General features: G+C 35.1%; 1 protein-coding gene across 8 annotated transcripts in view; it reads left to right on the forward strand.

Annotated features, from left to right (window-relative positions):
* The window catches only part of CDH18 (cadherin 18), a 1,344,136-nt gene that overhangs the window by 1,205,157 nt on the left and 112,489 nt on the right, over positions 1-26,490 (forward strand). For all 8 annotated transcript variants that reach the window (XM_015653084.2, XM_015652999.3, XM_015653058.3 and 5 more), the window contains 2 exons: positions 8,028-8,322; positions 14,660-14,779. In XM_015653084.2, coding sequence (XP_015508570.1) covers positions 8,028-8,322; positions 14,660-14,779 — 415 coding nt within the window. The remainder of the gene's footprint in view (positions 1-8,027; positions 8,323-14,659; positions 14,780-26,490) is intronic.

Here is a 26,490-nt window from a genome sequence, read left to right on the forward strand (position 1 = left end):
TAATCAGGTCCCTGGCAAAAAATTTCCTCTAGCTGATTTTACACAGCTCACAAGTACTACATCAGAAAATCGCACATTTATTTTTTCTCTTCACAGTATTTCTTAGGAAGAGCAAAGTAAAAAGAAGTAATTTAGAATACCACATGAGTACACAGCAGAGTTGTTTTCCCAGAGCTTAAAAATTAATGTGCTGTCTTCAGATCTTTCATAGAGTAAACAGTATTAGCTGTAGCACTGTCAAACAAGCAAGCAAACAAATAAATGGTACTTTCAAAAAAAGTTTGAGTACTATTACACTTACAGCTATGTGCTGCAGAGAGCTATTTCTATCACTCTCAGTATCATGAGAAGCTCTGTGCATGGAGATCTCACATAGTACAAAATTCATTGATCAGGATTTCAGAGAACTAATAGCTTTTTCACATATTGAAAAATCCTACATAATCCTTAGGTTGGCATTCCTGTTCAGTAAAAGATACACATCTTTTTTTTTTGGAAGACCCTCTTATTTTCCCTTTTTGTCTTCTGTACTGCAAATGGAAAGAAAAAGAAATTTGATTTCTCTTTGTACACATAAAAAAAATTTGAAAAAAGTGCAATGAGAGTAGCTTCTTCAAACAAGCACCAAAAATGAAGGTCAAAAGCACTTGTAGAAAGTCTGCAGAAACAGTGTGAGGAAACACTGTTTTTACACATGCTTTTACTCCATCATTGTCACAAATATGCAATGTTTTTCAGTGAAGAATAGCTTTTCACTGCATTGGTGAGTTTCCAAGCCCTGAACTCTCACATCCCTTGGGTCTTTTCAGAGAATATATGCACTTACTGTCTTTCTGACCTTGACCTTTTCAATGTTTTAAGCAAACATCCTTTCCTATGAAAGCAGGCTTACTTGAGCAGGTAATGCAAGTTATGATATTGGTACCTAGGACTGCTTTTAGTATCTTTGAGGTGTAATGCATCTGTGGCGGTGTAGCTGAGTGCTGAGGCATTTACAGACAAAGCTGAGCATCAGTGGTCTAAGTGAGAGGTTTGCAGAACCTGTGCCCAAGAGTAGTTCCATGAACTGAAACGATTTTATTTCCCATTACTGCTCGTGCCCATTTATAGGAATGATGAGATTTTTAGAAGTGCTTTATGCTGGCATATCACCACCTTATTATGATTTAGTAATACAATCAGAAGCAAAACATTCTTCTTACAATGGTGATGATGTGTGGTCAGGACTTATTTGAGTAGCAGTGTATCATCAAGGCACTTGGATTCAAGCTGTCAAATTTATGGCCCTACTGAATGGATCTAGGAATCTAAGTTATCATCATGATTACAGATTTATTGGTGGTAAAGATTTAGTGTCAGTAATTGTGAAGAGGCACTGAAAACTGAAGACCAAATATGAATTTTTTTATCATTTCTTAGTAATTTGCTTCTGTTCAAGTCTGTGAAACTCTTTAAAACCCCTAAAACCCATATACTATGTAAATCCTACTTGCTAGGAAAAAAATAGTTTATACGCCCATCACAACATTTGCCCAAGAAAAAGATATATGAAATGATAGCTTACTGCTGTGAAGAGAGTTCAGATGAAAACTTCACCAGAGTGTAATTATTTTTCTTCCATAGGGAAGATGTATAGTATGGGCATGTGGTACACTGAAAGAACAATTTGGCATCTACTTTTTAAAAAAATACATAGTTATTTGAAAAAAAAAATGTCAGTTTTCTATTTTTTTTTTTTTTTTGGTGTTTTGGAATTATTTTTTTTATTATTATTTTTGCTTTTTTCCTTTCATTCCCTGGAGTCCTTTTGTACAGAGAGAAAATAGAAGTTAATGTTGACCACTTGTGGCTGCTTTACTATGCCTGATGTTGTTTCAGGTGTGATTGCTTATGCACCTGCATACTTCTGCCATTACAGTCTTCCTAATGGCTGCTGCAAAGGAGCAGACTTCAGAGAAGCCGCTTGCAAGCAAAAACATCTTGCAAGAACAGATGTTTGTGTGCTATAGTGTTATATTGTGGAGTTAATACTGTTTCAGTTGTGTTTTTCCTGGATGATTGCAATCCAATTATTTTTCTTCTATCTCAGAAAACTCATTCAGCAGATGGGGGAAATTGCAGTTTTCTATTTTCTTCCTCTGTTTGACAAGGATGTGGAATAACTTCTTGTCAATTTGTGGACACTGCTATGGATAGTACAGTTATCTCCTGGGCTAATGATTCCCTCTGAAAATTCCATCAAAATGTGTGACATTGCCCAGAGCAGTGTCTTCCATTTAAATAGATATTATAGCTCACACCAAGGGAAGCAAGTCAGCAGCAAATCTGATGATGTTTTCACTGCATAGACACAATGAACATTTCAGTAGTATCAGCTAGACTCTGCTTTTGCTGTGCGTGCCATCAAGAAAAATTTTAAATGCAGCTTTTGCAACTAATAAGTTACAGTAACATTTCTTTTAAATTAAGTGTTTTGTCTACATAAATATGGCAGGGAGTCAGTATGATTGCAGTTCTTATTAGAGGAAAGATGAAAGTATTTTTACTCAGTGTTTTAGTGCTCTACTATTAATTCTTTGTATTTCTCCATTTTGATGTTTTGGTGAGACAATAAACCATTCCATGTAACAAAAGCTAAGTAACTTAATACATTCCTCTGTGTTTTGCTAAAGGTCATAGGTCATGCTGTTTGGGCATAATTTTGTCATTCCTCTGGGCTGGGCACTCATTGGTAGACTTTACTGCAGTTGTGTTGTGCTAAGGCCCTCTTGTCAAGTTAAACTGATTGACAGCGACAACAAATTAAGAAGGGGAGATTCTGCTGCTTTCCTTGAAAGTATGTTGTGCTCTCTGAACAGAACAAAATATTTATGCGAGACATAATGGTAGTGTCACTACCATAACTCAGGTTTTGCTTATGGAATCCTGCACAAACTATTCTTATTTTTTATTATTTTTCAACACTAATTTTTAATTATCTGCAGTTATTTTAAAATACTTTCCACTTCTACTCTGATTAAATTCATTAGGTTAGTGCAACAGTTCCTGAGTTTTTCAAATCAGCCTTGGATTTTAATTTTTTTTCACATAAGGCAATCTCTTCATTATATTTTTGTTGCTGGAACAAGATGTATCCAGATCATATATCAAGAATTTATTGTTAGTCCAATTAAAAATACTGTAAAAATCATAAGCAGTCCACTTAAAATGCCACCCACACAACACTCCAAGAATGCAGATTTTTCAACAAAAGCAAACAGGAAGAAGCAGTCATGCAGTTAAATCGCTGACAGACAACTCTTCAACTTTACAATTGCCCCTCATATCCAGGCTTTTTTCTTTTCTGGTCATGCATGGTTTCCTGGTTGCAGCTTGTTTTCCTGAGGCAAGTGCAGGGGAGCATGGTGATCACTGTGAGTAGTTAACACTCCAAATTCCCAGTAGAAGTAGGATGTTGGCTTTCTTCTCAATTTTTGGATTGGTTTTTTAGTACCTATTGGTGTGTATTCTTTCCCGTTGGGCCTCTTTCCTATTGTCCAGTAGTTTCTGTCTATTTGTGGTCAGTTTCTTGACAAGCAGGTATGTTTAAATATTTGGATGTATGAAGTGGCTAAGCATCACCTAAAACAATGCAGATGTATGAAGTGATTGGTAGTAAATAAGGCCAGTAATTAAGCAGCAGCCACCTGTTATTTGTGGCTGTGATTAGGCTTTAGCCACTAGATCATTTTTCAGTTACAAGGAGTAACAATGCTGTACTAGGTGGGCAATTAGCCTTCAATCTGTGAATTCATTTTACAGCAGTTAATATGCTAGTGCATCAAAAAAGTATTTAAAGATTCATAGTATCAAAATTAATATAAGAATATAAAGAAAACTCATTAACTGAAATATTTGCAAGTATCTGCAAACCATGCCTTTGATTAATGTAGCCCTTCTGCAATTTCTGCAAGAATTCTAAAAGAAAACGAGCTTTTAAATGGACTGATGGAAGAAAAACGTTGAAACCTTAGCAAAAGAGGGATACCTTACTGTTCTGCAAAATCAGTCATACATTGCTGATATGGGCTAGTTAAAGATTGAGGAACCATCATAAATCTTCCTGGGTGCAACTTGTCATTAAATATGTCAAGAAGTGTCGGCCACTGGGGGTGGCAAAGGGGATATTCCAGATATATTCCCTTTAGCTATTATTTTCAGCTTCTTCTTTCCCTAAAAATAATCAGATAAATAAAGATAGGAATAATGACCAAAGGAGAAGAAAATTGAATACTTTCTGGTGGCTTCTGTTTATGGACAGATTCAGAATGTTAAACAGATATATTCTTCTTGGAAGCATAACCAAACCAGCTTTAATGTTTGCAGAAGGCAGCCCATCACTTAGAATAGAGTCCTTATTTCCACAGGGAATTCAAAAGCCTGCACTGACTGGAGTCTGGAGAATGGGAGATGTTGTTGTCAGAGATCAGCAGAGTGAGGAAGCTCCCTGGGACAGGAACACTGGAGATTCCCCAAAGTGGGTCATGACTGGGACACACCCTTTCTAGGGATTTGGTTTGAGGTCACTTCCCAGGTCACACGAGTTAGGTCTGAACAAAACATGGGTTGGCTTGCATTTGCATTACTTAGTGACATTCTCCTCTGTGTCAAATTAATCTGAAATCAATCTCAGCCCTAAACAGACAGAAAGGCCACTATCGTCCAGCTAGATTTTGCTCCGTCAATATATTTTAGAAACTATTAGAGGCAGTGCTGCAGAAATACACTCTCCAAACCATGTATTTGTGACATAAGAGGTGAATTACACTTATTCTAATTGGAAAAGCTTTTGTGGTATAAACTTCTTGTTGTGGAGACAATTTCTTAGTGCAGAGAGAAAAGAGATAAGTGCACCATGCTTGGGGACATAAATCTCTCGTTAATCTAGTAAACATTGTCTTAAGTAGGGATTCCCAGGGGCTCTCTCAGCACAACACATATTGCAAATAAGCATTTGAGAGAAGCATTGATATTTTTCTACTTGGACCAATTTGTACTAAGATGGAAGAATTAAAGAAGACAAACAGTTCTTTAATCTTTACTTTGCAGGAAAACGGAAATATAAACCACTGACAAAGAAAATGCCATTTGCTATGCAAAATTGTCCTCTGTGAGATTGAAATTCAGTATTAGAAGTTAAAAGGCATAAATCAAAGTGTTATATTTCAAACAATATAAGACATATCTGGAAGTAAGGAAGCAGGAACTTCTTTTAGCTTTTACTTCTTTTCAGTTGTTTCCTTACAACTGCAGTTTAAAAGACCCAGTTGTAATGGAAAGCTTTCAGTGATTATTAATATGCAGATAGTTTCCTTCCGATGATATTCTTGCCTGTTTTTTTCAGTTGAGGCTTATTGGGTAACACAATGTTTAGCAGGAATAACATATAATCTGTTGACCATGAAATCAGCTGAGTATCTTTTGTATTTCTTAACTTTTCTTAGTTTTTAATGTAAAAAAGCTCTGTAAATTTTTAATGTAGAAACCCTCAAAATACATCTGTACTTTCTTCACTGATGAAAAGTACAAAGAGTGATTTCTTCATAATAAAAAAAATAACTAATGTTACTTTTAATCTTCCAAATGGTCCGTGCATTTCATGCCATCACAATGAATTTGTGAATGTGGCTTTCTGCAGTATGGTATTGGAATGGCATGTGTATGTTGATATTTGGTGTTTTGGAGAACCTTAATTTTTATATTATACAGCAGGTCCTTATTCTGTGTATTTCTTACCTAACAATTTTTTAATTGGTTCATATGTTCATAATTCCACTTATAGATGCAATGATTTTTGCTGGGATCTCTATTTGGTATACCTGAATCTGATTTTATATATACGCCCATAAACGTAAAAGGAGAGAAATATGATAGAAAGCCTTTTGGTCTTTTTCAGTTTGAATTAGTTTTGAGCTTCTTATAGCATCATAAATTCATTTGTCATTTTGCTGATACCATTTGCAAACACTAGCACTGAGGACTCATCGCAAAATAAAATAAATAATTTCATCTACAATTCTAATTGTTTTTTGAAAAATTAAAGTAACAGTAAACCTATGCTAGAATACCAGAATACCCATTACTCTTGTTTTTAGGAATAAATCACTCAAATAACATTTAGATTTTGTAGGAAGTTTGGATTCTTGGTGTTTTACATAGAGTGAATTATTTCTTAGTTAATAAAGTACAGTATTATTCTAAGGATAGGAAGCAATTAATTTTGCCAATGACTAATGCAAATGATGTGTAAGACTGTTCTTCTGCCCCATAAAGACATGCCAAACAGACCTTTTTTCTACTTCTTTCTTTCTTTGATTAAGAAAAAAAAAAGGGGGGGGGGTCCACAGTAATGACCCAATTTTTGTTTAATAAGTCTGATCTTCATGTGACTCAGATGAGTATATAGTGCATTGACTGAAGTTGTGCTAAAATTTTATCAGTTGGAAAACTTTTAAAATTTATTTCATTTCCTCCTTCCAGGCCCTGCTACCATACAAGATATAAACTCTGTGCAACACCATCATTTAATGAATTTAGTAGAAAAGATGAAAAATCTTCTCAAGCACTATATGCTTACTCCTTTTACAAAGAACAAGGAAGGTAGTTTTAAAGGCAAGAGAAAAACACAGAAAAAAAAAAGATTCACCTAGTGTGTGAGAAAATATCATCACCTCTGTATCTTGTGTTTTAGGTTAAAAAAAAATACATTTTCTGCCATACAAGTCTTATTTTCCCTCTGTTAAACCCTCTATGGTTTTTGAACTCAGAAGGAAAACAGGGAAGTAACACCTTGCATCCTAAGAATTAAAAATAATATCTGTCATTCATTTCTCCTTCGCTCAGATTCTGTATCAAAATTGAGTGATGACACACTGCAGATACTGAAAAATATTCAGGGCAGTAGGATAAGGATAAAAATTAATGTTTTCTTAAAATAAGAAAGTTTTCCTTCTGATTTCACATCACAGTGTAACTGCACAATACCTGAAGCTGTTCATTTCTGCATTATCACTTTGTTCTTACTGTGCTCCTCAAGAAATACATTATGCTCTCAAAGTTGTTTCAAAGAAAAAAAAAAGAAAATGCTGAAAATTTCTCAGTTTATATAAAAATCACTCTTATCAAAGAACACATGTTCATTTCTATTCTAAACAAGCAATTCTTTAAAGTCAGGTTAGGAACATTGAGGCAGTGGGAAGCCATTTCATGTCATTTTTTAACATGCCAATCTACTTACTGGATTTTCCTTCCCCCTGCCACTCCCCCAATAAATTAAAATTTGACTGTAATAAAGGAACGGTACAATATATTTAATGTATATTTCATAGCACAGGGTGTTATGAACAATGAAAATGCTGAAAGTCTCTTTCAAACTTTCAGCATTTAACTATAAATAATATAAATACAAGCAAGTTAGATAAGTTTCTAGCTAAAAATAAACAAACAAAATCCAAAGAAAATGCCTATGTTTTGTTGTGGGATAGAGTAATCCTGGACAGACATCTGCCACTGGCACAGTGTGCAGTTTCCCTTTACAGTAAATGATGTTTCCTTTGGATCCACTGAGGAAAATGTTGGTGGAACAGAACTGCTATCATTGCAGTGGACAATCCTCTGTGGGAATGCATCCAGTTTAGTGGTTAGAACAGGATTTCAAGCAATGAATGCTGTAAAATAACTACTAGAAGGACTAAAACCAAAACCAAACAAAATCAACACAATTACTAGAATATTCTTGACTTAGGGAAATTTTCTAGAACAGATGCATAACCCAAGAAATCCCAGTTTAAGAAATTAACTAGGCTGGTTGGAAAATTACCCTGAACAAAATGACTGAGTTGCCAGAAAGAGCATATGAGGAATTATGGCAGGAATTAGGAAGGGTGAGAACAAAATAGAGGGGTGCTAACAGTAATCTTATAATTTTTATGACCTTTAATGAATTTTAAAATTTATTTTATATGATTTTATGTGTTTTTATTCTACAGCTGCATTCCAATTCTGACAAAGGTGATGGATCAGTCAAATACATCCTTACTGGAGAAGGGGCAGGGACTATATTTATTATTGATGACACAACTGGAGACATCCATTCAACCAAAAGCCTAGATCGAGAGCAGAAGACACACTATGTACTTCATGCCCAAGCTATTGATAGACGGACAAACAAGCCACTCGAGCCTGAATCTGAGTTCATTATCAAAGTGCAGGATATCAACGACAATGCACCAAAATTTACAGATGGACCATATATTGTTACTGTGCCAGAGATGTCTGAAATGGGTAAGGAAAACAAACTGTGCTATTCAACAATCTTTTAACAAGTGCAAATGCCCCATACTGCTTGTCAAAATTATCATCACATCATTGAGTGTATGTTAAATATATTTGAGGTAAGAAGAGATAAGAAGACATGATAGAAGAAGACGTTACTTGTAACATTCATAGTAAGAAAACAGTATGCAGACACTCATACTGGTTGTAAGACGAGAGTCACTCTTAATCTTGAATTCTTTAACATACATTCTTTGGCAAATTGTAGTTCCAATTCTAGAAACAAGATATATTAATATATCCTCATTCAGCTGCATACTTCATGTCATTCTCTTATGTCTACATGTGCAGTCTATGCAATTCACAGAATAAAACACAAAGGAACAGTAGTTTCTAGATTATTTTAGACATATGTTTATTTATGAAGTTTCTTATAAAGTGAAGTTTAAAAAGGTACCAATCTTTAGTTTTCCTTGTTATATAGTTCAGATACCCTTATTCATTGAGGTAATACGTTATGCAATCTGTTTATTTAATACTTCTCTGGTGCTGAAATTAGTTTATGATTTTCCTCTAATAGAATTCCCAGCAGAATTTTTTACAAGGACAAAAGTGCAGTATTTCTGTGAGTAATATCATAAGTCCAGGACAATGCAAACAATACGTGTTTGTGTGAATTACTACAGTGAGTGCATAGAGCTTCCAGTAAGAATATTGTGTCTCTGTACAAAACCTCTTCAGCTGTCTTTGATAATTCACTGTGGCACAAAGCTTTACTGTTGGAGTTGCTGTTCATTTCAGTGTCATCTAAGCTTTTATCTCAGTTACCTCCCATTACACCATAGGCTGTCTTAATGAGTAATTCATTTCCTTTACCAACTGTTTCCAAAAATGTGTAACTCCATCTTTCTTTGGTTTTCTTTGTCTTTAATGGAAACAATTTTAATTTATTATTTCCTTCACCGTTAGAGGCATTTTATTTTCTGCATTGGAGGAAAGATAGTGGATGAGAGATCAATATTATCTTCAAAATCAAAAGTAGCTAATGTAATGATTTTTATTTGTTTTGTATTTATGAAAGTTTTATTTTTTTCATCTTCTCAATATTGAGAATTCTTACATAAATATTAGTCATAATTCTCCAGTAATCAGAATCTAGTATTACTATTCAGCTACATCATACATGTTACTGTTTTCCAAAAATTTATTTGAATCATCTGGGATGGTGTTTTATGTTGTAAAACACAGTCGATCATGGTAAACTAATGAAGTTTTACTGGTTAAATAGAAAATTGATGCTTATGTTTTATAAATCAAACACTTTACTGGTTGTACTTGAGGCAAATCATTAAAATATCTATTCCACAAAGCTTTTTTGTTGTGTGAATAAATCTGAATTTTCATATGCTATCATACTGACATTCTGCTGTAGGTATACATTATATTTTCATTACAAATTTATTATCTCTGTTTTCTTTTTTCTCCTATTGATTTGTTTGTATTTGTTGCATTCTGAAAACATTTTTATTGTCTTCAATCTCAGGAAGACTAATTCTATTACTACTTCCACAGGATACATTCTTTGTGTCAAATGATGGAGATACTTCTGTCACTTTTATTAGTTCTATAATTAGCACAGTTTTTTGACATTTAGGTGTGGAGTCTATACCTAAGTGAACTTGTTAATGTTATTCTGTGAATATCTAAGGAAGCCACACTCGGAATATTTCTTTTGATTTTTATATTATCATTTAAAGATCTTTCACAGTAACTGTCTCTCTGCAACAGTTCCCATGTTAAGTGGCATTAGTTTTGATCGCCATTATTTTGCTTAGGTTCAGCAGCAGGTTCTTGTTTGTCTCCTCAAGATCCTAGCTGGTATTTTCCCCACAAATTGATTCCCCACTAATCTAATTGTAAAAGCTGTAGGACCTTTATGGCTGCTCTTCAAGTTTTTTGTCTATTTCTCAAGTCACTGACAAGTACAGGAAAGTTTTGTTTATTGTTTTGGCAAATACTAGATCACAGTTTTCACTGCAACATAATATAAACATACTATTTATGCTTTATGTACTGTTCTGGGAGAGATGAAAGATAATGTCTATTCAGTGCCTTCAATGAAATTTTTCCCTAAAATTTGTCTCAAGAACCAAGATTTATATCTGAAATTATTTCTTCTGTACTTTAAAAAACTCAGTTACATTGAGATTTCTGTGGTCTGTTTTAAGGTTTATTAAAGTCATCTATTTAAATTAAAATAAGAATATTTTCTAATCAGTAAAAGACTTCTATATGTGTTAACTGTCAGCTGCAAAATGAATGAAACACTCCATGTTAACTTTTTACTGCTGAGGTCATTTAGAGGTGACACTAGATAACCTCTCGGTGTCCCTTCCAACCCTAACCATTCTGTGATTTTCTGGTAAGAAGAGTATTCCAAATAAATTCTACTTAAGAAATTACTAGGCACAGTAGATGCTTCTGAACTTATTTTGAGAGTATTGCCGTGTGAGGTAGTCGTAATTTCAGATAATCTGGAAGACAATGCTTTCTTCCTATATAACTCCCATAAATATGAGTTTTATTAGAAGTGCCTATTTAGCTTCCTGTGTTGTGAAACTAAATCATATTTTGTTGACTTGTTAGTGTTTTCTAACAGTACTAAGAATTACCTTAGTTAGGCAGAGAATCCCTGTGTTTATTAAACTTCATCTTTTTATTATTTATTTTTAGTTTTTGTTCAATGTTGATCCATTTGAGATTCAATAGTACAGACAACTATGAAAAGTCATGCATAAAAATTTGCATTCTCAACAGACATATTTTATGAAACTGCCTCATTAAATATTAAAATTTTGTCTTCAGAGAGACAAGTTGCAATATTCCCTTTCAGCTTTTCTTTGAGATATAACTTCACAAAATTTTTCTTGCAAACTGCTTTTTAAAAATAGAGAAAAAACAGATGGAGTAATTTTTAAATAAAAACACAATTTAGTTCCCCAACTGAATTTTTTTTTACACCAGAAAAAAAGACAAAGCTTATAAAGTTATGTTCAGAGCATACAGACATGTTTTGCAGCTCTTTATAATGCATTAACTAAGAAAACAGAATGCCTAAAATGTAATCTGAAATGTAGTGGGAAAGCATATGAAATGGTAGTTGAATGAGCAGAGACTTCCGTTATGGGGGAAAAGTATTTTATTGTCTAACTGGAGTGACATAATTCTTTCCTAGGAAAACTGAGTTTTTCTTGACAGGAACTCACAGTAAGCTAGTAAAGAAAGAATGGAAGGTATGGGTCTGATGTTCATATATATCTCTCCGGTGGTGCTGGAGAAATTAGACTTTTTTTTTTTTTTTTTTTTTTTACTTCTTAACATTTAAACTAGCAAGAGAACAGTACTGTGTAATTCTCCATCTAAATCTTCATTACACCTAGCAGGACAACAAAAAATGATGCTGCATCTAAATGATACAAATATATCCCAAATTGTGATTTGCCTGTTGTGCAGATGAACATGAATGATGCTAGCTTTGAAAGGACTAGTTGGAAGGTAAAAGTACCCTCTTTGCCATTTTTTTGCAAGGCATTCTAACCTGCAGCTTTCACAAGCTGCCTTTCCTTGGTGCTCAGGAAAGCAGGCAAGAGGCTGGTATGGGGATATCTTATAAAATGCTGAGCATGCTTGTGTGAGACAGTGAAGAAGTTAAGATTCTGAAGCTTAACTGCATATGAAGCTAAACTCTTATTCCACTGAATGAGAGTTTGAGATGTGGGGTGGGAGGTTGAGTTAAAATTTGTGATTCTAAGGGTTCTTTTAGGTAGGAAGAGAACACTTTACCATTATTCAGTACTAAATTGCTATTATCAAGTGTTTCTTGGGAGAGAGATACAGTTGCATTAGAAAATCACTGTGACAAATTTTAGGATACAATGGCATTCCATTCATTCTAAAATGACCTGTCAGCTGCTTTGTGAGATGCTGCCTTTCACTGGTTCTGTTTCTTTTCTCTCACATCAATGAGTTATACAAGCACTAAGATTCTTTTAAAATAAGGAGAGAATAAAGTCTTCAAAGAAGAAGGGAACTATGAAATCACAGTATTTCTAATATTTTCTTCTGAAATAGCCAAAATATGTTTATCAAGTTCAAGACATATCTTGATAATCTAGAATTCTGGGGAAAGTGCTATTGGAAACTCACACGGCTAGTAACTGTTTTCCCAGAAAAAGGAAAAACTACAGAAAAAAGGTACACAGGTTGCTCAGCATTCTGGATAGTAAACTCTGGTAGGTGACTGACTATACTAATTGAATAGATATGTTTTTGTTTTACGCCACTAGAAAGTAAAATAAAATCATTGTTCATCTATAACCTATAAATCTTCAGTGATTCCACAAGGTTGAACCATACCGGTTCCTCTCAAGCTAGGAATTATTTACAAACTGGGCTACAGAAATATATCATTGCAGCATTCAAGTGTCATAGACTAGCAGAGGGAAATGTATGTTCCTGGAAGTGATCTCTTATTCTATGTTTAGACAGCAAATAAATAGGGCTGAACTTATTCCTAGAACATTTTAAGAAAAAAATACACAAGCTTTAATTCACATTTGTTTACCTTTCAACATGAGCACAAATACAGTAGTTTAGTTTTAACATTAACATCTGAATAATTATGAATATACACCTAGCCCCAGCTTGATTTTATTACAATATTCAGTTTCAAAGTCATCCAGGTATCCTTATACTTGGTTTGTTAGTACATTTGCCTATGAGACTGCATACACCTGAGCTTTTTGGAGACCAGAAGCCACTGTATTTAAGTATGCAGACATATTTGCATACAGTTTTACTAAGTCTCCAGTGGAGATACGAACAGCAGCTCTTGGTGTGCAAGTTATCGTGGTACAAATGAGTGAAAAGTTTCTCAAAGAGAGTAGAAACCAAATCTGTGAAGGTTTCCATGCTTAGTTTGCTGGACCTGCAGTGAAACTCCATGACTTTACATAATTCTAATTCAAGTGTACACTGAGAATGTGCACATTAACAAATGTTTCTGTGAAATAGAAATTGATCTAAGAAGCTGAATAACTGGAATTGAGAAACTGATGTCCATGCTGTATGTATTTGTGAAATCTTATTTTAGATTAGCTCTTGCCTGGTCTCTGAGACTACGTGCCTATTAGCAGTCAAAATAAATCTGATGTGCTTCTAAAGCACATCTCCTGGTTTAGCTTCATCTAAAGAAATCTAGTTACCATGCTTCGAAACGGTTCTATAAGGCAAATCAAAGTGCAACAAGTGAAGGAGATCAAGGCTTTCAATTCAAAGACATACTTCTCCTCTCTACTAAATGTGAAATTGAACACCCCAGAGTGGATGCAATACTTCAGTGGTTAATTTAGATGAGAATCTACTTTCAGATGCAGATTTATGTGAGAGCAGCCTGTTCTGTTATTATTATGGTATTTTAATGCTGAACCAAGGAGCCTGTAGAAAGCTGCGTCTGCATAAAGATAAACAAATACAGTGAAGTCTGAGCCTTTATTAAATTGCAATCTTACACTTACTGATTTCTTATGGGAAGTGTTTGCAAGTGATAGCAAAGATTCATCATTACATGCCTTGAAAAATACACTAAAATGAAAAAATCACTAGTCTCCATTTCTATCTGTGCACCATTTAGGCATTTTATTTTCTCAAAAGGTTGCTCATAACTTATGCCACCTAGTGATGTGCTAGAAACTTTTATTTTGTTCTTCTAGTTGTTTTTATTACTAGCAAAAAATTAATTGTCTTTTGAACTTATCTTTCTAATTTGCATCCCCAGCAAGGTTCTAGTAGTTATTTCCAGATCTTTGATAGTAGTTATTTCCAGATCTTCCAATAGCTAGATTTTTTTATTCATTTATCAACTTTTGTTCATTTGGGGGCATTTATGCATGTTATTTTTTATACTTCAACATTACTTTATATTGTGGATGAAGATAATCCTGAAGTCCATAAATCTGTGTTATTTAGAAGTCAATATCCAAGTTTGCAATCTATGTGTATGAACATATGTAAACATTCATGCTATATATTTACTATTTATGTTTACATCTCTGTAGTTTCTAAGTTTGTACAATCAATTTACACATACATATATAAAGATTTATTTTTTTTTCAAATGAGTGTAACTGTTTTTCCTTAAAAAATGATATGATGATAACAGTTAATGTTATTAATCTCTCAATTTTAGAATGTGAGGACATTAGAGGCTTTTTTTAAATGTGTTTGAAAATATTTATCAGAAAATTTTCTTTATTGCAAGTTAATGTTTATTTTCCTTTATACACAGGTACATCTGTTCTACAGGTGACAGCCACGGATGCAGATGACCCCACATATGGAAACAGTGCCAGAGTAGTGTACAGTATTCTTCAGGGACAGCCATATTTTTCTGTTGACCCCAAAACAGGTGGGTATTTATATTTCTGTTTATATGACTTAGCCAATATGTTAGAGTTAATGAAGCCTGGCAGGTTAAATGTGATGTACATAATGCAGATATGCGGACTTTTTTTTCTTAGTTTTTTTTGTAGCAAAGACTGCTTCTTGCTTTAACACTATGAAATTTATAAGTTGCTATGTTTTGCTGAGTACTAAAATGAGGCTGCTGTGTACAGAATTAATTCTGCATCATGTCATGATGTGAACCATTCAGCCAAACTGGAATAGCACTCTTTCATCTTTTCAAGCCTCTGTTTAGGAAGTGACTCAAGTATGCCTAACACATTATGATTTTCAATGGTTTGTTTTGCCTGAAGGATAGGCTTGGGAGGATTATTGGATGTGTGCTTCAACACATATACCAAAATAAATTGTTACAATTTGTGGTTTTATACAACTGCAGGATTGCCATTTAACTGAAAATTCATTCTGTGATTTGAGAAGTAGAATGAACTGAAATATTTATGTTTAAACCTTTTACGTCACCCTTTTTTTTTTTTCCTTTTCCACGAAGTGTAAGTTATATATAATATATCCAAACTGTTTTATTTAAAGAGAAAGTAAATCTTTTTTGGGGATGGGAGTAGTTATTAGTTTGTGATTTTTTGCAGAGCATTATTATGATAATGATATTAAGTTGATTATGCATTTTTAATGTGTATTCAAAGTCTTCAATAATTAGAAAATATAATTTAAGAAAGTATATTTTTATATAATTTTTTTAACTGCTTTTCCCTCTCTATATCAAAGCTTTAATACTGAGGGGGAAAATTAAACACACTGAACAGAAGTTTCTTGGCTTGTGTACATTGATCTCTTTGGTACTTGGAGGTGTACCTGGTTTCATTTCAAGAGAAGTGTATCTGTGCCAACTCAGAGAGCTTTGAGGTTAGTGCTGCTTTGATTAGGAGACCAAACTCCATGACCCTCAGAGGAAGGTCTGTCTCAACCTAAAATGTTCTATACATTTGTGAGCTCATGTTAGAAAGGCCTAGAATGGAAAATCAGTGGTACAGTCCTCATGCTCTCCTTGCCTTTATGATACTTAGAAATATAACTTTAGTTCATATTTCTATAACAGTTTAGGCACTCTGAGGCAATGACCTGCATTTTCTTTTTTTTCATAGTGGTATAGAACTTGTAGTCTGCAACTTTTGTTCAGTCAGTGAAGAATCATAATGGATATTCTCTGTATCAAGTCTGTATCACACAAGAAATAGTACTTTTATAATGAAACAACAGATGGTGGTGTATTTTCACTCCACAAGCCTTAGATTTGACAGGGATTTAATAACTCTTTTTGTACTTTAACTCTTTTTTATATTTGTCTAGAATATGAAATTTATTCTGATACCATAGTCTATGAAAATGTGAAAATTAGGTAAATAGTGCAATGGTAAAAAAACAGGAGAAAGCTTTTTGCTTTTATAAGTTGCCTTTTTATAATTGTAGAATAGCAGTTAATTTAGTTTGGCACGATAAAATGGGAAGAAGAATATTGGAAAAGATGGGGAAGTCTTGAAGAATAGAGTTCCTCACTATGAAGTTTCATTTTGAGTTTTTGGGGTTTAAGACTCATTTTTTAAAACATTTTAAAACTCTTCTGAATTTGCAAGCATTTCTGTGACCTACTTTTCCTAATACCTCATTTGTTCAATTCCAGCTCAACTGTACTTTATGTGGAAGTCTTCTGAATTTACACTTATATGCACAAGCTTCCTTTACAACAAAGGAGGTCCAAAAGAGGGAAAAAGGGAAAGAGAAAGATCCCAGCATTCATGACTGAATGTTGTTTATGAAGCCAAGGGATCTCGTATCATGATCAGTAAAGTTTCTTGAAGAGATCAGAAACAGAAATCAAGCTGTAGTGTCAATACTCATCTTAAAAAGTCTGATACTTCTAGTTTAGTGCTTCCTATACTTGGTTTTAAACAATATCTGATGACTTTAAAGTTATGAATTTTTAGAAGCTAAGGTTAGAATAGTTTAAATAATTACAGAATAAGGCTATGGAATTAATACATTTAAAGTATAATAAAGGAAAAGCACCAAATTACAAACTCTGAAGTAGGAAAAAAGTGTTCTTGGCAGAAAAACAGCTTTGTCAGCTTATCTCATAAAAGGCTCTTCTCCACACATCAGATTTGGGCAGAGGTGCAGTGCAGGGAGAGTAAAACCCCCTGTCCTAAATAGACTGGAGTCCGAGCTCCTCCTAGGTTTGACCCAGAACAGCCTCAGCCCTATGGGCCAGAGCTGAAACCCATCACGAGGAGTCAAAAGGAGACACTTCCCTGATCACCATTCAGACTGGGAAAGCTACTGCCTGCAGGGCTATGGGACACATAATGAGATGCAGACAAGAATAGGACTGTGTAGACTTATTCCTGCATATCTAGAAGGAGGACCATAGGCAGTGAAAGGGACGATTGAGATGGAGTGGGGAGGGAAAAGCAAGAGAAAATGGAGAGGTAAGAGGATAAAAGGGGCCAGCCATATGCTAACAGGCGTCACTCAGCACTATTAGCTGGCCATGCCCTGTCCTGGATCAGCAGTCTGTTCTGTGTTTTAATTTGCTCCATATTCTAACTCTCTCTTGTATGCATGTGTGCATGGAGATTTAAGTGCTAGCATCTGGAGCATGACAACGAGTCAAAGGGGTCTGTGTGTCTGGTGCCAGCAAACTGGAAAATACAGACTGTGCATGTATTACACAGGTGTCTATGCCAATATGGTATTACTACAGGGTCTCAGGCTGAAATAGCCAGCAGGCTGGACGAGTGGTTCAGGTGATGGATATTCATTTGGCCAGAAGTCCAGACCAGAAAGCTCAGGAGTCAGTTGTTGGAGGAGCCAAGACTGATTTGGAGCAACTGTATGGTATGTGAATTAAGAGTCCTGTTTGTAGCTGTGTACCTCTGTGCATGAGGCAAGGGGAGACCAGGGAGCTAGGGAGCCAGGAGCCAGCTGGATGGCATTGGGAACTGAGGGCCCAAGGCATCCAGGTACTGTTACTGGATGTACTCAGTATGTAAGGCTGTGGGGGATCAATAAGTGTGCTGGGTTGAGTGGAGATGTGTGACTATGTCCCGAATAAAAAGGGTGTCTATACCTGGAGCTGGAGGGCAGCTTCAGGCCTCAGAGTTGAAAGTCCAAATGGCACCAAGTGCAAAGTCCAGCTGTTGGCTTCTGGATAGACCAAATAGGGCAAGTTACAGGAGAAATCCATGCTCCTGTATGCTCCAAATATGAGTTTGTGAGTATATTTTCAATTATAAATCATCCTTCTTTCTGGTCAGCTGGAGGAGAATGGGGTGTTTGTGCTGTTTGTGTTTGAGTGCTGAGCTGTCCTACTTGTGTGTAACCCATTGTATGTTTCATCTGTTATGTGCCTTGTGGGAACACCACTGGGCCTCACATTGCTTCTAAAGCATGGATTAAAAACAGGGAGGTGCGGCAACCTCATCTCCATCAGGCTACCAGAAATTTAGTTTATCAGCTGATTGGCTCTAGGACCTGTGTTTTGTTTTGCTTTCCCCTAGGGAAATATTGTGAATGTTCGGCATGGAAATTTGCTGCAACTATGTAATTTTGGCTGTGAATGTCAAAACTATTTTCCATGCATAACCTGAAGTTTTAAGACTTTCAAAATCCTTTGATATTGGAGGCTTTCTATTAATTGGTCTGTATTTGTGTTTATTAAATACTTTTGGTAATTAGCTATGGAGTGTATATATTAATTACATAACTAGTTATGTAATTAATAATTAACTGCAATATCCTCTACTGATTACTATTTGTCTTCCTCCCCAACTACAGTAAAACAGTCTGTTGAACTTTTATAAATAATAATGTACTAATAATATTGGCAAAAAAGAGGGAAGGAGTCAATGCCTAGATCTTATGTATATTTGCAAAGATTATGCATATAGGATTGTATGTTTTCTTAAATCAAAATATTCAGGGAACCCTAGAAAACATGAAATTTTATATTTTTAGAGTATCATTAACTTCTCTGTAAAGAGAAAATGAAACAAAAAGCGAAGTTATCAGTGAGCAGTAGAGCAAATAATTTATTTAGATTCTTAGTGTTTTAATACAGTTCTCCCTTCTACTCCCACGTTTCCACATATATATCCCCTCCACTACCTGTCTTCAAACTTTGAGCATCTTTTGGAATCCCCAAATACACATGAAGTCTTTTCCTGGGAATTTGAACTGCAAATTCAATATTCCACCTTTCCCAAACCATGAGATCTTTTGATCCATAAAGTTGATCTAGGATCGATCCTTGCTTGTTCTTTGTTTATGTCAAGTGTGGCTCATCAAACGGCAACAGCCAATATTTGACTGGTAACCCAACCCCAGGAGCTCTTTTCTTTTCTGAGGAAACCTCAAATTAGACTATGTGCTTTTTGTTGCAGCTATAGCAGCCCACTTTCTATTGCTACATGCTTCGGGAATGAAAGTTAAACCTGTAGTCCATTTCCACTGCTTACATGGTAAATCCTGTCTGGAGTATGTTAGTTCTACATAGCTCTTCTCAGGTACATCTGTCTTTCTGAACCAAATATACAGAGTGAAGTAATCTGTAGGGCATATGTCTCTTCAAATTAGCAGTTCTGCTGCAACTATTATAAAATAAGAGATAAAACCTTCATTCGTTGCAGTTTCGAATTTAAGTACAGACATTGGCAGGACGGGAAACTAATTTGTCATTGAATTGAATGTGGAAAAAAATGTCAGGTATTTGTATTCATATTTATAATGTTCTGCTGCAGCAACAATATTAGAAAGATCTTAGTCACATATAATATTGTTTTTTTGGTTTGTTTGGTTGGGTTTTTTTTGTTTTACTTTAAGATATTAAATAGAAAATAAACATGTATTTCTATTTATCAAAGACTGTCACTGCAAATTAGTCCAGGCTAATCATGAAGTGTGAGAGACGAGTGTCAATTTCCTTCTGCTTTCTGTCTGCACAAGATATGAACAATAGCTTCTAGGATCCCTACAAGAAATTCACTGATTATCTAGTTTGGTTCCTGACTGAGGGCACAATACAAATGGTAAATAAACATAGTTAATGGCTGAATAGATGCTTCCAAACATAGAGATGAGCCTCTTAAACACCAATTACCCACCCTGGAAGTTTGAGACTTTTGTCCACATCTGTAACTATTCTTATACATTTTTAAAAGTTCTTGGCCATAATTGCTATTGAAATGGCAGATTTTGTGGCATTATAATAATTAGAGTGTAATTTTAAAGTTACATGAGTACTTCTCTGCAAAACAAGAAAAATATATTGTTTATCAAGTTATTCAAAAGTTTATTACCACTAAAGAAGCATGAATACATAAAATATAATTAAGTAATTAATCTACTAAAATGAAGTTCTTCTAGTGGTGAGATATTAATTATTAATTTAATGAATTAAGGCCTACTGTATCTCCTTATAATAGACAAGATAATTTATATTGATATAAAGACAAATTGAATAAACTTTCCAATTCAAAAAAGAAGAGCACTCTTTTCATGCTTTAGTAGAGCAGCCTGTCATGGTATTCCAGATAAGAATCTACTGTCCTAATTGAAATAATGATAGGATATTCTATGACCATATGTCCCTGTATACATAGAGAATCATATCAGTTAAGAAAATAATTTCAGAAATCAATTTCTGCCACTTTCTTGAGCAAGCATCCTTATTTTTCCTATTAAGAATTCGTACTTTTTTTAGTTGAAATGTCTTTTTCAGTGACATCTGTTTAAAATGAGCATGTTTACTGGGTTAGTGATTCCCTGCTGAAATGCAGGTTAGTTCATATTGGACTGCTAAGTGAATATGAAAATGAAGTGTGTTTAGCTATCTCATTCCTTTCTGCTCAGAGGCTCCAATATTATTTAAATGACCTTACAGTGCAACAGCAGTGTCTTACATAAATTGAATGCTTCTGTTCTGAAGGAATACCTTATGACTAATAAGGTAATAATCCATTACTAAGACACCACAGCCAATTCCCAGGTTCCTTCAGTGGTTTTAAAGTGAACTTAACCTCATCTATCATAGATTTTGCACATGGGCTTTTAAGCTGTAGTTGGACACCGTGCGTGTAAAGGACAATGAAGCGGGTAAAGGGTCTGGAGCACAAGTCTTAAGAGGAGCAGCTGAGGGAGATGATGTCCTGCCTGGAGAAAAGGGGGCTCAGAAGAAATGTTATTTCTCTCTACAACTGCATGAAGAGAGGTAAAATATAGCAAGGTGGAGGTCTGTCTCTTCTCACAAGTAACAAGGCATAGAAAATGGCCACAAGATGGCCAGGCAATGTTTGGGTTAGATAGCAGGAAAAAATTCTTCACCAAAAGGGTTGTCAAGCATAAAATTTTGCTAATGACTCATTCTACTTGAGCTAGATAAGGAAATACCTGTAATGAAACTTCAGAATTTTACATGTGCTTGCATTGCAGAGCACTTACTTATAGCTATTGGTGAAAACTCCAACTTAATTAAATGTGATTGGTTTTTATTTAGTATCAAGGGGAGGTCACAGTGAAGAATCAGTTTGAAAGTTTAGTTATTTTAATGAGTGATACATTTTTCTAAAAGCATGTAGGATTAAAATAATTTGATTTTGTGCATGGGTGCTGAAATTTTATCTTGAAGTTCTAAGAACTGTATTTCTTATTCAGGTTTTCATATGTTTGATTTCCCTCAAGGAATTTCTGAAATGGTATAACAGAAATTACATCTCTAGTATAGATCTTTTCCAATGTCTACACTTCACTGACAAGAGGATCACTAGGAATTCAAAATAAAAAAGGAAAAGGTCTTACATTGTTTTTCTAATTCCACCAGGTACTGTATAGTGCACTCCTCCATTCCTGAAGGAACAGAAATATGTGTTTCATCTAAATACATTGTCATGAACACTTGTTTGAGAGTGTCATCTGTCAGCTCTCAGCTAAAAGTAAATATTGTAATGTCTTTTGCTTTCAATTTTAAGTAAATATTGAATTTTCTACACCTACAGTTTTGACACTTTAAAAAAAACTTCTCTGAGCAATGGACTTAATTCTCACAGTTTTCTTTTGTGTTCAAAATATTGATATACTCTTACATTTTTCCCAAGAGTCATTCAAAGAATAACTCAGGCCATCAGACAGGCAGAACAATCTCCTTTGTTTCTTTTAGATTTCTAGGAACTCCATTTTGGTACAGAGATTTTATAAGAACATTGGTTCTTATAAAATGAGGACAACTAAAAACCTTGTTGCTTAGACCTTATTTTCCATTGTCGTGGAAACAATGCAGAAATGCTAATCAAAAATTAACAAAGAGGAAGGGCAAAATGTTCTGTTCAACCTAGCTCAGTTTCTTTTAGGGTGACTGATATTTGCTGGTATATCATCCCTCTTAAGAATCTTTATGCAATTTTCAGCACCCACCTCCAGGAAACTTTGTGGTATGCTTGCTGGAGCAAGTTTTGCAGGGCACAAGATGGATTGGTCACTCATCAGGAACAGTGTTCTGGCACTGTATTTCCTTGCTTGATACCTACCAACACTTTATCTCCCAGCATCCATCATATAGTTAAAAATGACAGGTATGGGAGGCATACAGGCTGGGGAAAAGAGATTGTCTGATGTTCTAACCTTGTTTTTCTTCTCCTGTGAGATGAACGATGTGTTTTGGAGATTGAGTTCAGAAGCAGGGAAGAATGTATTCCTTTTTTTTTCCTCTCTTGTTTGTTTCTGTGTTTGTTATTCTTTCCCCATCTGGTAGTGTGAACAATTACTGTGGAAAATCTTTGGTGCCTTTCAGCCACAAGTTGTTCTCAAATAAAAAAAAATAAAAAAATCAACAACCACCCCTCCCCAGGAAAAAACCTCTGTGTTTCTGTATCGATTAAATGACAATTGGCAAGTTCCGAGATTACAATAACATCTTGGCTTCCTAGCCAGGACTACTGTACTGTGTTCCTTTTGTTGCTAGACCTGCTTTTTCATATATATATATATATATATATATATATATATATATATATATATATATATTAGCCTTTCCTTTATAAATACACAGATGTATTTTTCCACTTAAAACATAACAATCTCTTAATCTGGGCTAAGCCTAGTAGACAGCTCAGCTACACACAGCCTCTTACTTGCTCCCCACACAATGCAATGGGGAGAGAACAGGAGTGATACAAGTGAGATAGACATTTTAATAGGGAAGGTGAAAGTCATGTACACAAGCAAAGGAAAGCATAGAATTAATTCACCACTTCCCATGGGCAGGCAATGGTTTAGCTCTCACCAGGAAAGCAGAGCTCCACCACACATTACAGTGATCAGGGACAACTAATGCCACAACTTCTTCTTCTCCCCACTTTTATTGCCGATTGTGATATCAGGTGATGTGGGATGTCCCTTGGGTCAGCTCTTCTGGCTGTGTCCTTCCCAGCCTTCTCAATGGTGGAGTGGTGTGAGGAGCAGAAAAGTCCATGTTGCTGTAAGCACTGCTTGACAAGGCTAAAACATCCTTGTGTTATCAGCACTGTTTGTGTCAAATCCAAAACAGCACCATATGAGCTGCTACGGAGAAAATTATCTCTCCCAATCAAGACCAGTACTCGGGTGAAGCACTGTTTTCATTTGTGTTGCCAGACTGAAAGTTCTGAACTGAGAGCAGTGAGACACATGATTATGTAGGATAAATTCTGTTGCCACATCCTTTACAGTCTTTCTCTTAGATATAAAATTGCTGTCTGTTCACTATTTAAAATCTTTGGTTTTACTTTCTATTAGACATTGGAAAAGATTCCTAATCTTAATGTGTATTAGGCTTATCTTTTCATACTTCAAGACATTCACATTTTTCAGAGGTACTGAGGGTTGTAAGGAGTTTGATCTATTTTAAAGGTCTAAAATACCATGCTATATCAATTAGAAAAGTTAAAGATCTTGATATGAGGAAAGCATTGCATTGCAAGTGCCTGTAAAATGTCTGTTTTTCTAGAGTATAACTATTTATAAACATGTGTTTATCTCTGTGTCTTTGAACTTTACACAAGGGATATATGAACCAATCATTTAAGTTCTCTGTTTTTAAACAAGGAATGCTTATTCATCCAAACAAAGTGTAAAAATTACATGTGTGATAAAATGTGTTTCAGGAAAAGGGAATAAACAAGACTTCACCATAAAGCAAATAATACATTACTTTAATTTTTTGCTCAATTGGGATGAGAATCAGGACACTGACTCAAAAGATTAATGCACTAGACTATTTAAAGGCTCTGCCCCAAAGGACCAGTCCACATTGCCAATAATTTTACAGATCAGTTTTTATTGTTGTGGAATAAGGTGGTGATATTGTCTTTAACTTAGCTAACAGGTGTCCTTTTCTAGACAAGAAGTTATTATTTACATCTCTAGTTCTAGAAGAATCACCCAGGCTTTGGAAAAAATTCTCCCCACACACACCCTTAAAATTTTGGTGGGGGGAACTGAAATGTAGGTATAGACCCAGACATTAAGTTGAACTTCACAGGGATGTCCTAATTCATACTTACCTTTCCTTCTTGATCCTCATTTCCTTTTTCCAGCTTAATTTTCCCTTTTGCAAGCTGTTATGGATATTGCTATACTTGAGGATAATAATTTCAGAAATGCAGCTACAGGTGACAATGAAACCTTGCAGTGGTAGTGAAAACGAGGTGAAGTGTCATTGAGGTTCTGTTCCAGGGGGTGTTATCTACCAGTCTGGTAATGTTTAAATGCCTGCTTATGGTTGGTGATACATTGGTTATATATTTTTTAAGTGGCCTAATTTCTTGCAGTTCTGGTTTATGTTGTTTTAGGTTTTTTGGCTTGTTTAGGTTTTTTGTTTTAGGTTTTGGGGTTTTTTTTCCAGATCTATTGTGTTAATAATGTTATTGCTTTAATAGTAAGCTCCAGAAAGGTCGCATTTTTATCTTTCATATTTTTATATTTTATACTAATTAACATTGGAGTGGACAAGACCAGTAGTTGTAGACATGTTAAAACTATAAATATAGAACTGATTGAGGATACTGTTTTCTTTGACATGATTTTTATTAATATGTTTATTTTAATTTTTGTGATGCTCACAAATCTTGTGATTTTAAAACATAGCTCTCAGAATTATGAATTATCTACATTAGATCAATAAATATGCATGCACCTGGTTTCCCATCAGTCTCATCTCTTAGAACAATGCATACCTTTTCAGTTATAATTTGAATCAATGTCTGATAATATCTTGTCTTATACTAAACCTATAGAACAAAAAACTAGTATGATGACAATGATTTGCCAAAGATTATGTATAAACACAATGCTTCTCAAGCAATCTTAACCAGCAAAAATAATCCATCTGCAGTTGAGATGCCTCCCAAGAAAAACTGAACAAAAACGTATAAAATTAACACAACCTCCATATCTGTTGCCCATCTATGTGAACAAAGAACCACAACATATATGGGAACGAATTTTATACCAGGCTTACAGTGATACCAACCAAGATGACATTTGGGGACTGTTATAATTCAGTTCATATCTGACAAGACAGGAAAAAAGAAATTACTTTCAGAAAACACCAAGAAACTTGTGATCTCTCCAGGAAATTCAACATTTGCCAGTTGTGCGACACCATTTGTAATCTCTTGAACATTCAACTTTGCCACCTTCGCACCATCAGTGCCTGTGTGAGTGGGGAATGTGAAGCCTGGTAATAAAGTTACTCCATTTCTCTCAGGTAGCGTCCATCTTTTCTGAATGTGCTCCAGAGTGGGCTTTCATTCCCTTGCTGACTATGTCAAGCAACGGAACAGCAGCAAAAGCAGTACAAGTAGGCTTGCCCTGGTCTCTAGGACTGAAGATAGGCTCTGATCAAACACAGTTACCTTCATATCTTTGTAATTGCCTTTATGAGCTGCCCTCATATTTTTAAAAATAAAATTTAGAAGAGACTATAACAAAACTTCCTGGACTCTGTATTTCCAGAATCCAGAGAAGTCTGTTTAATTTGTTTTGTTTTGTTTTGTTTGTTTGTTTTGTTTTTTGTTTGTTTGTTTTGGGTTTTTTTTAACATCTCTTTGCTTACACCTACATTCTGCGACTTGATTTGTGAATGGTAGTATGAGCTTGTTGTTTGGTTTGGTTTTGTTTTTTTCCCAGAGTTAGATTAGTCAGCATGTGTCAGCCTGGCTGAGGTGGTCTGTCCCTGTCCCCAGGTCCTTGCCCCCAGGGAGGTGTCAAGGCCTGGGACTGGGGTTGCTCCAGTATCCCTGGCTGGGGGTGGAGCAGGCTGTGGCTGCCAGGCACTGCCATCACCATCCTGACGGGACCACCTGTCACCTGGCTCCTAGAAGATGCCAGCCTCTCTGGTGTCCTGACATTGTTGCAGGTGTTGTTGTCAACAAAGTTCTGTAAGGTGGATGTTTTTCTTCACATTCTAAAAAACATTTGCAAAACCAATCCCTCAGTCAAAAAAAAAAACAAACCAGAACCCAGAGCTTTTCAAATTTTCAGTCAGTACATTCCTTATGCAATATTTTAAGAATTAGATAAAGCCCCTGAAAATTCTGATGCTGGAAGAGGTAGAAGCAGATCTGTGTTCACTACTCATTGCAGAGGAGTGAAGCTCAGTCTGCAGTC

This window comes from Parus major, chromosome 2 (genome assembly GCF_001522545.3).
Source record: "Parus major isolate Abel chromosome 2, Parus_major1.1, whole genome shotgun sequence".
In the NCBI taxonomy this organism is placed as follows: Eukaryota; Metazoa; Chordata; class Aves; order Passeriformes; family Paridae; genus Parus; species Parus major.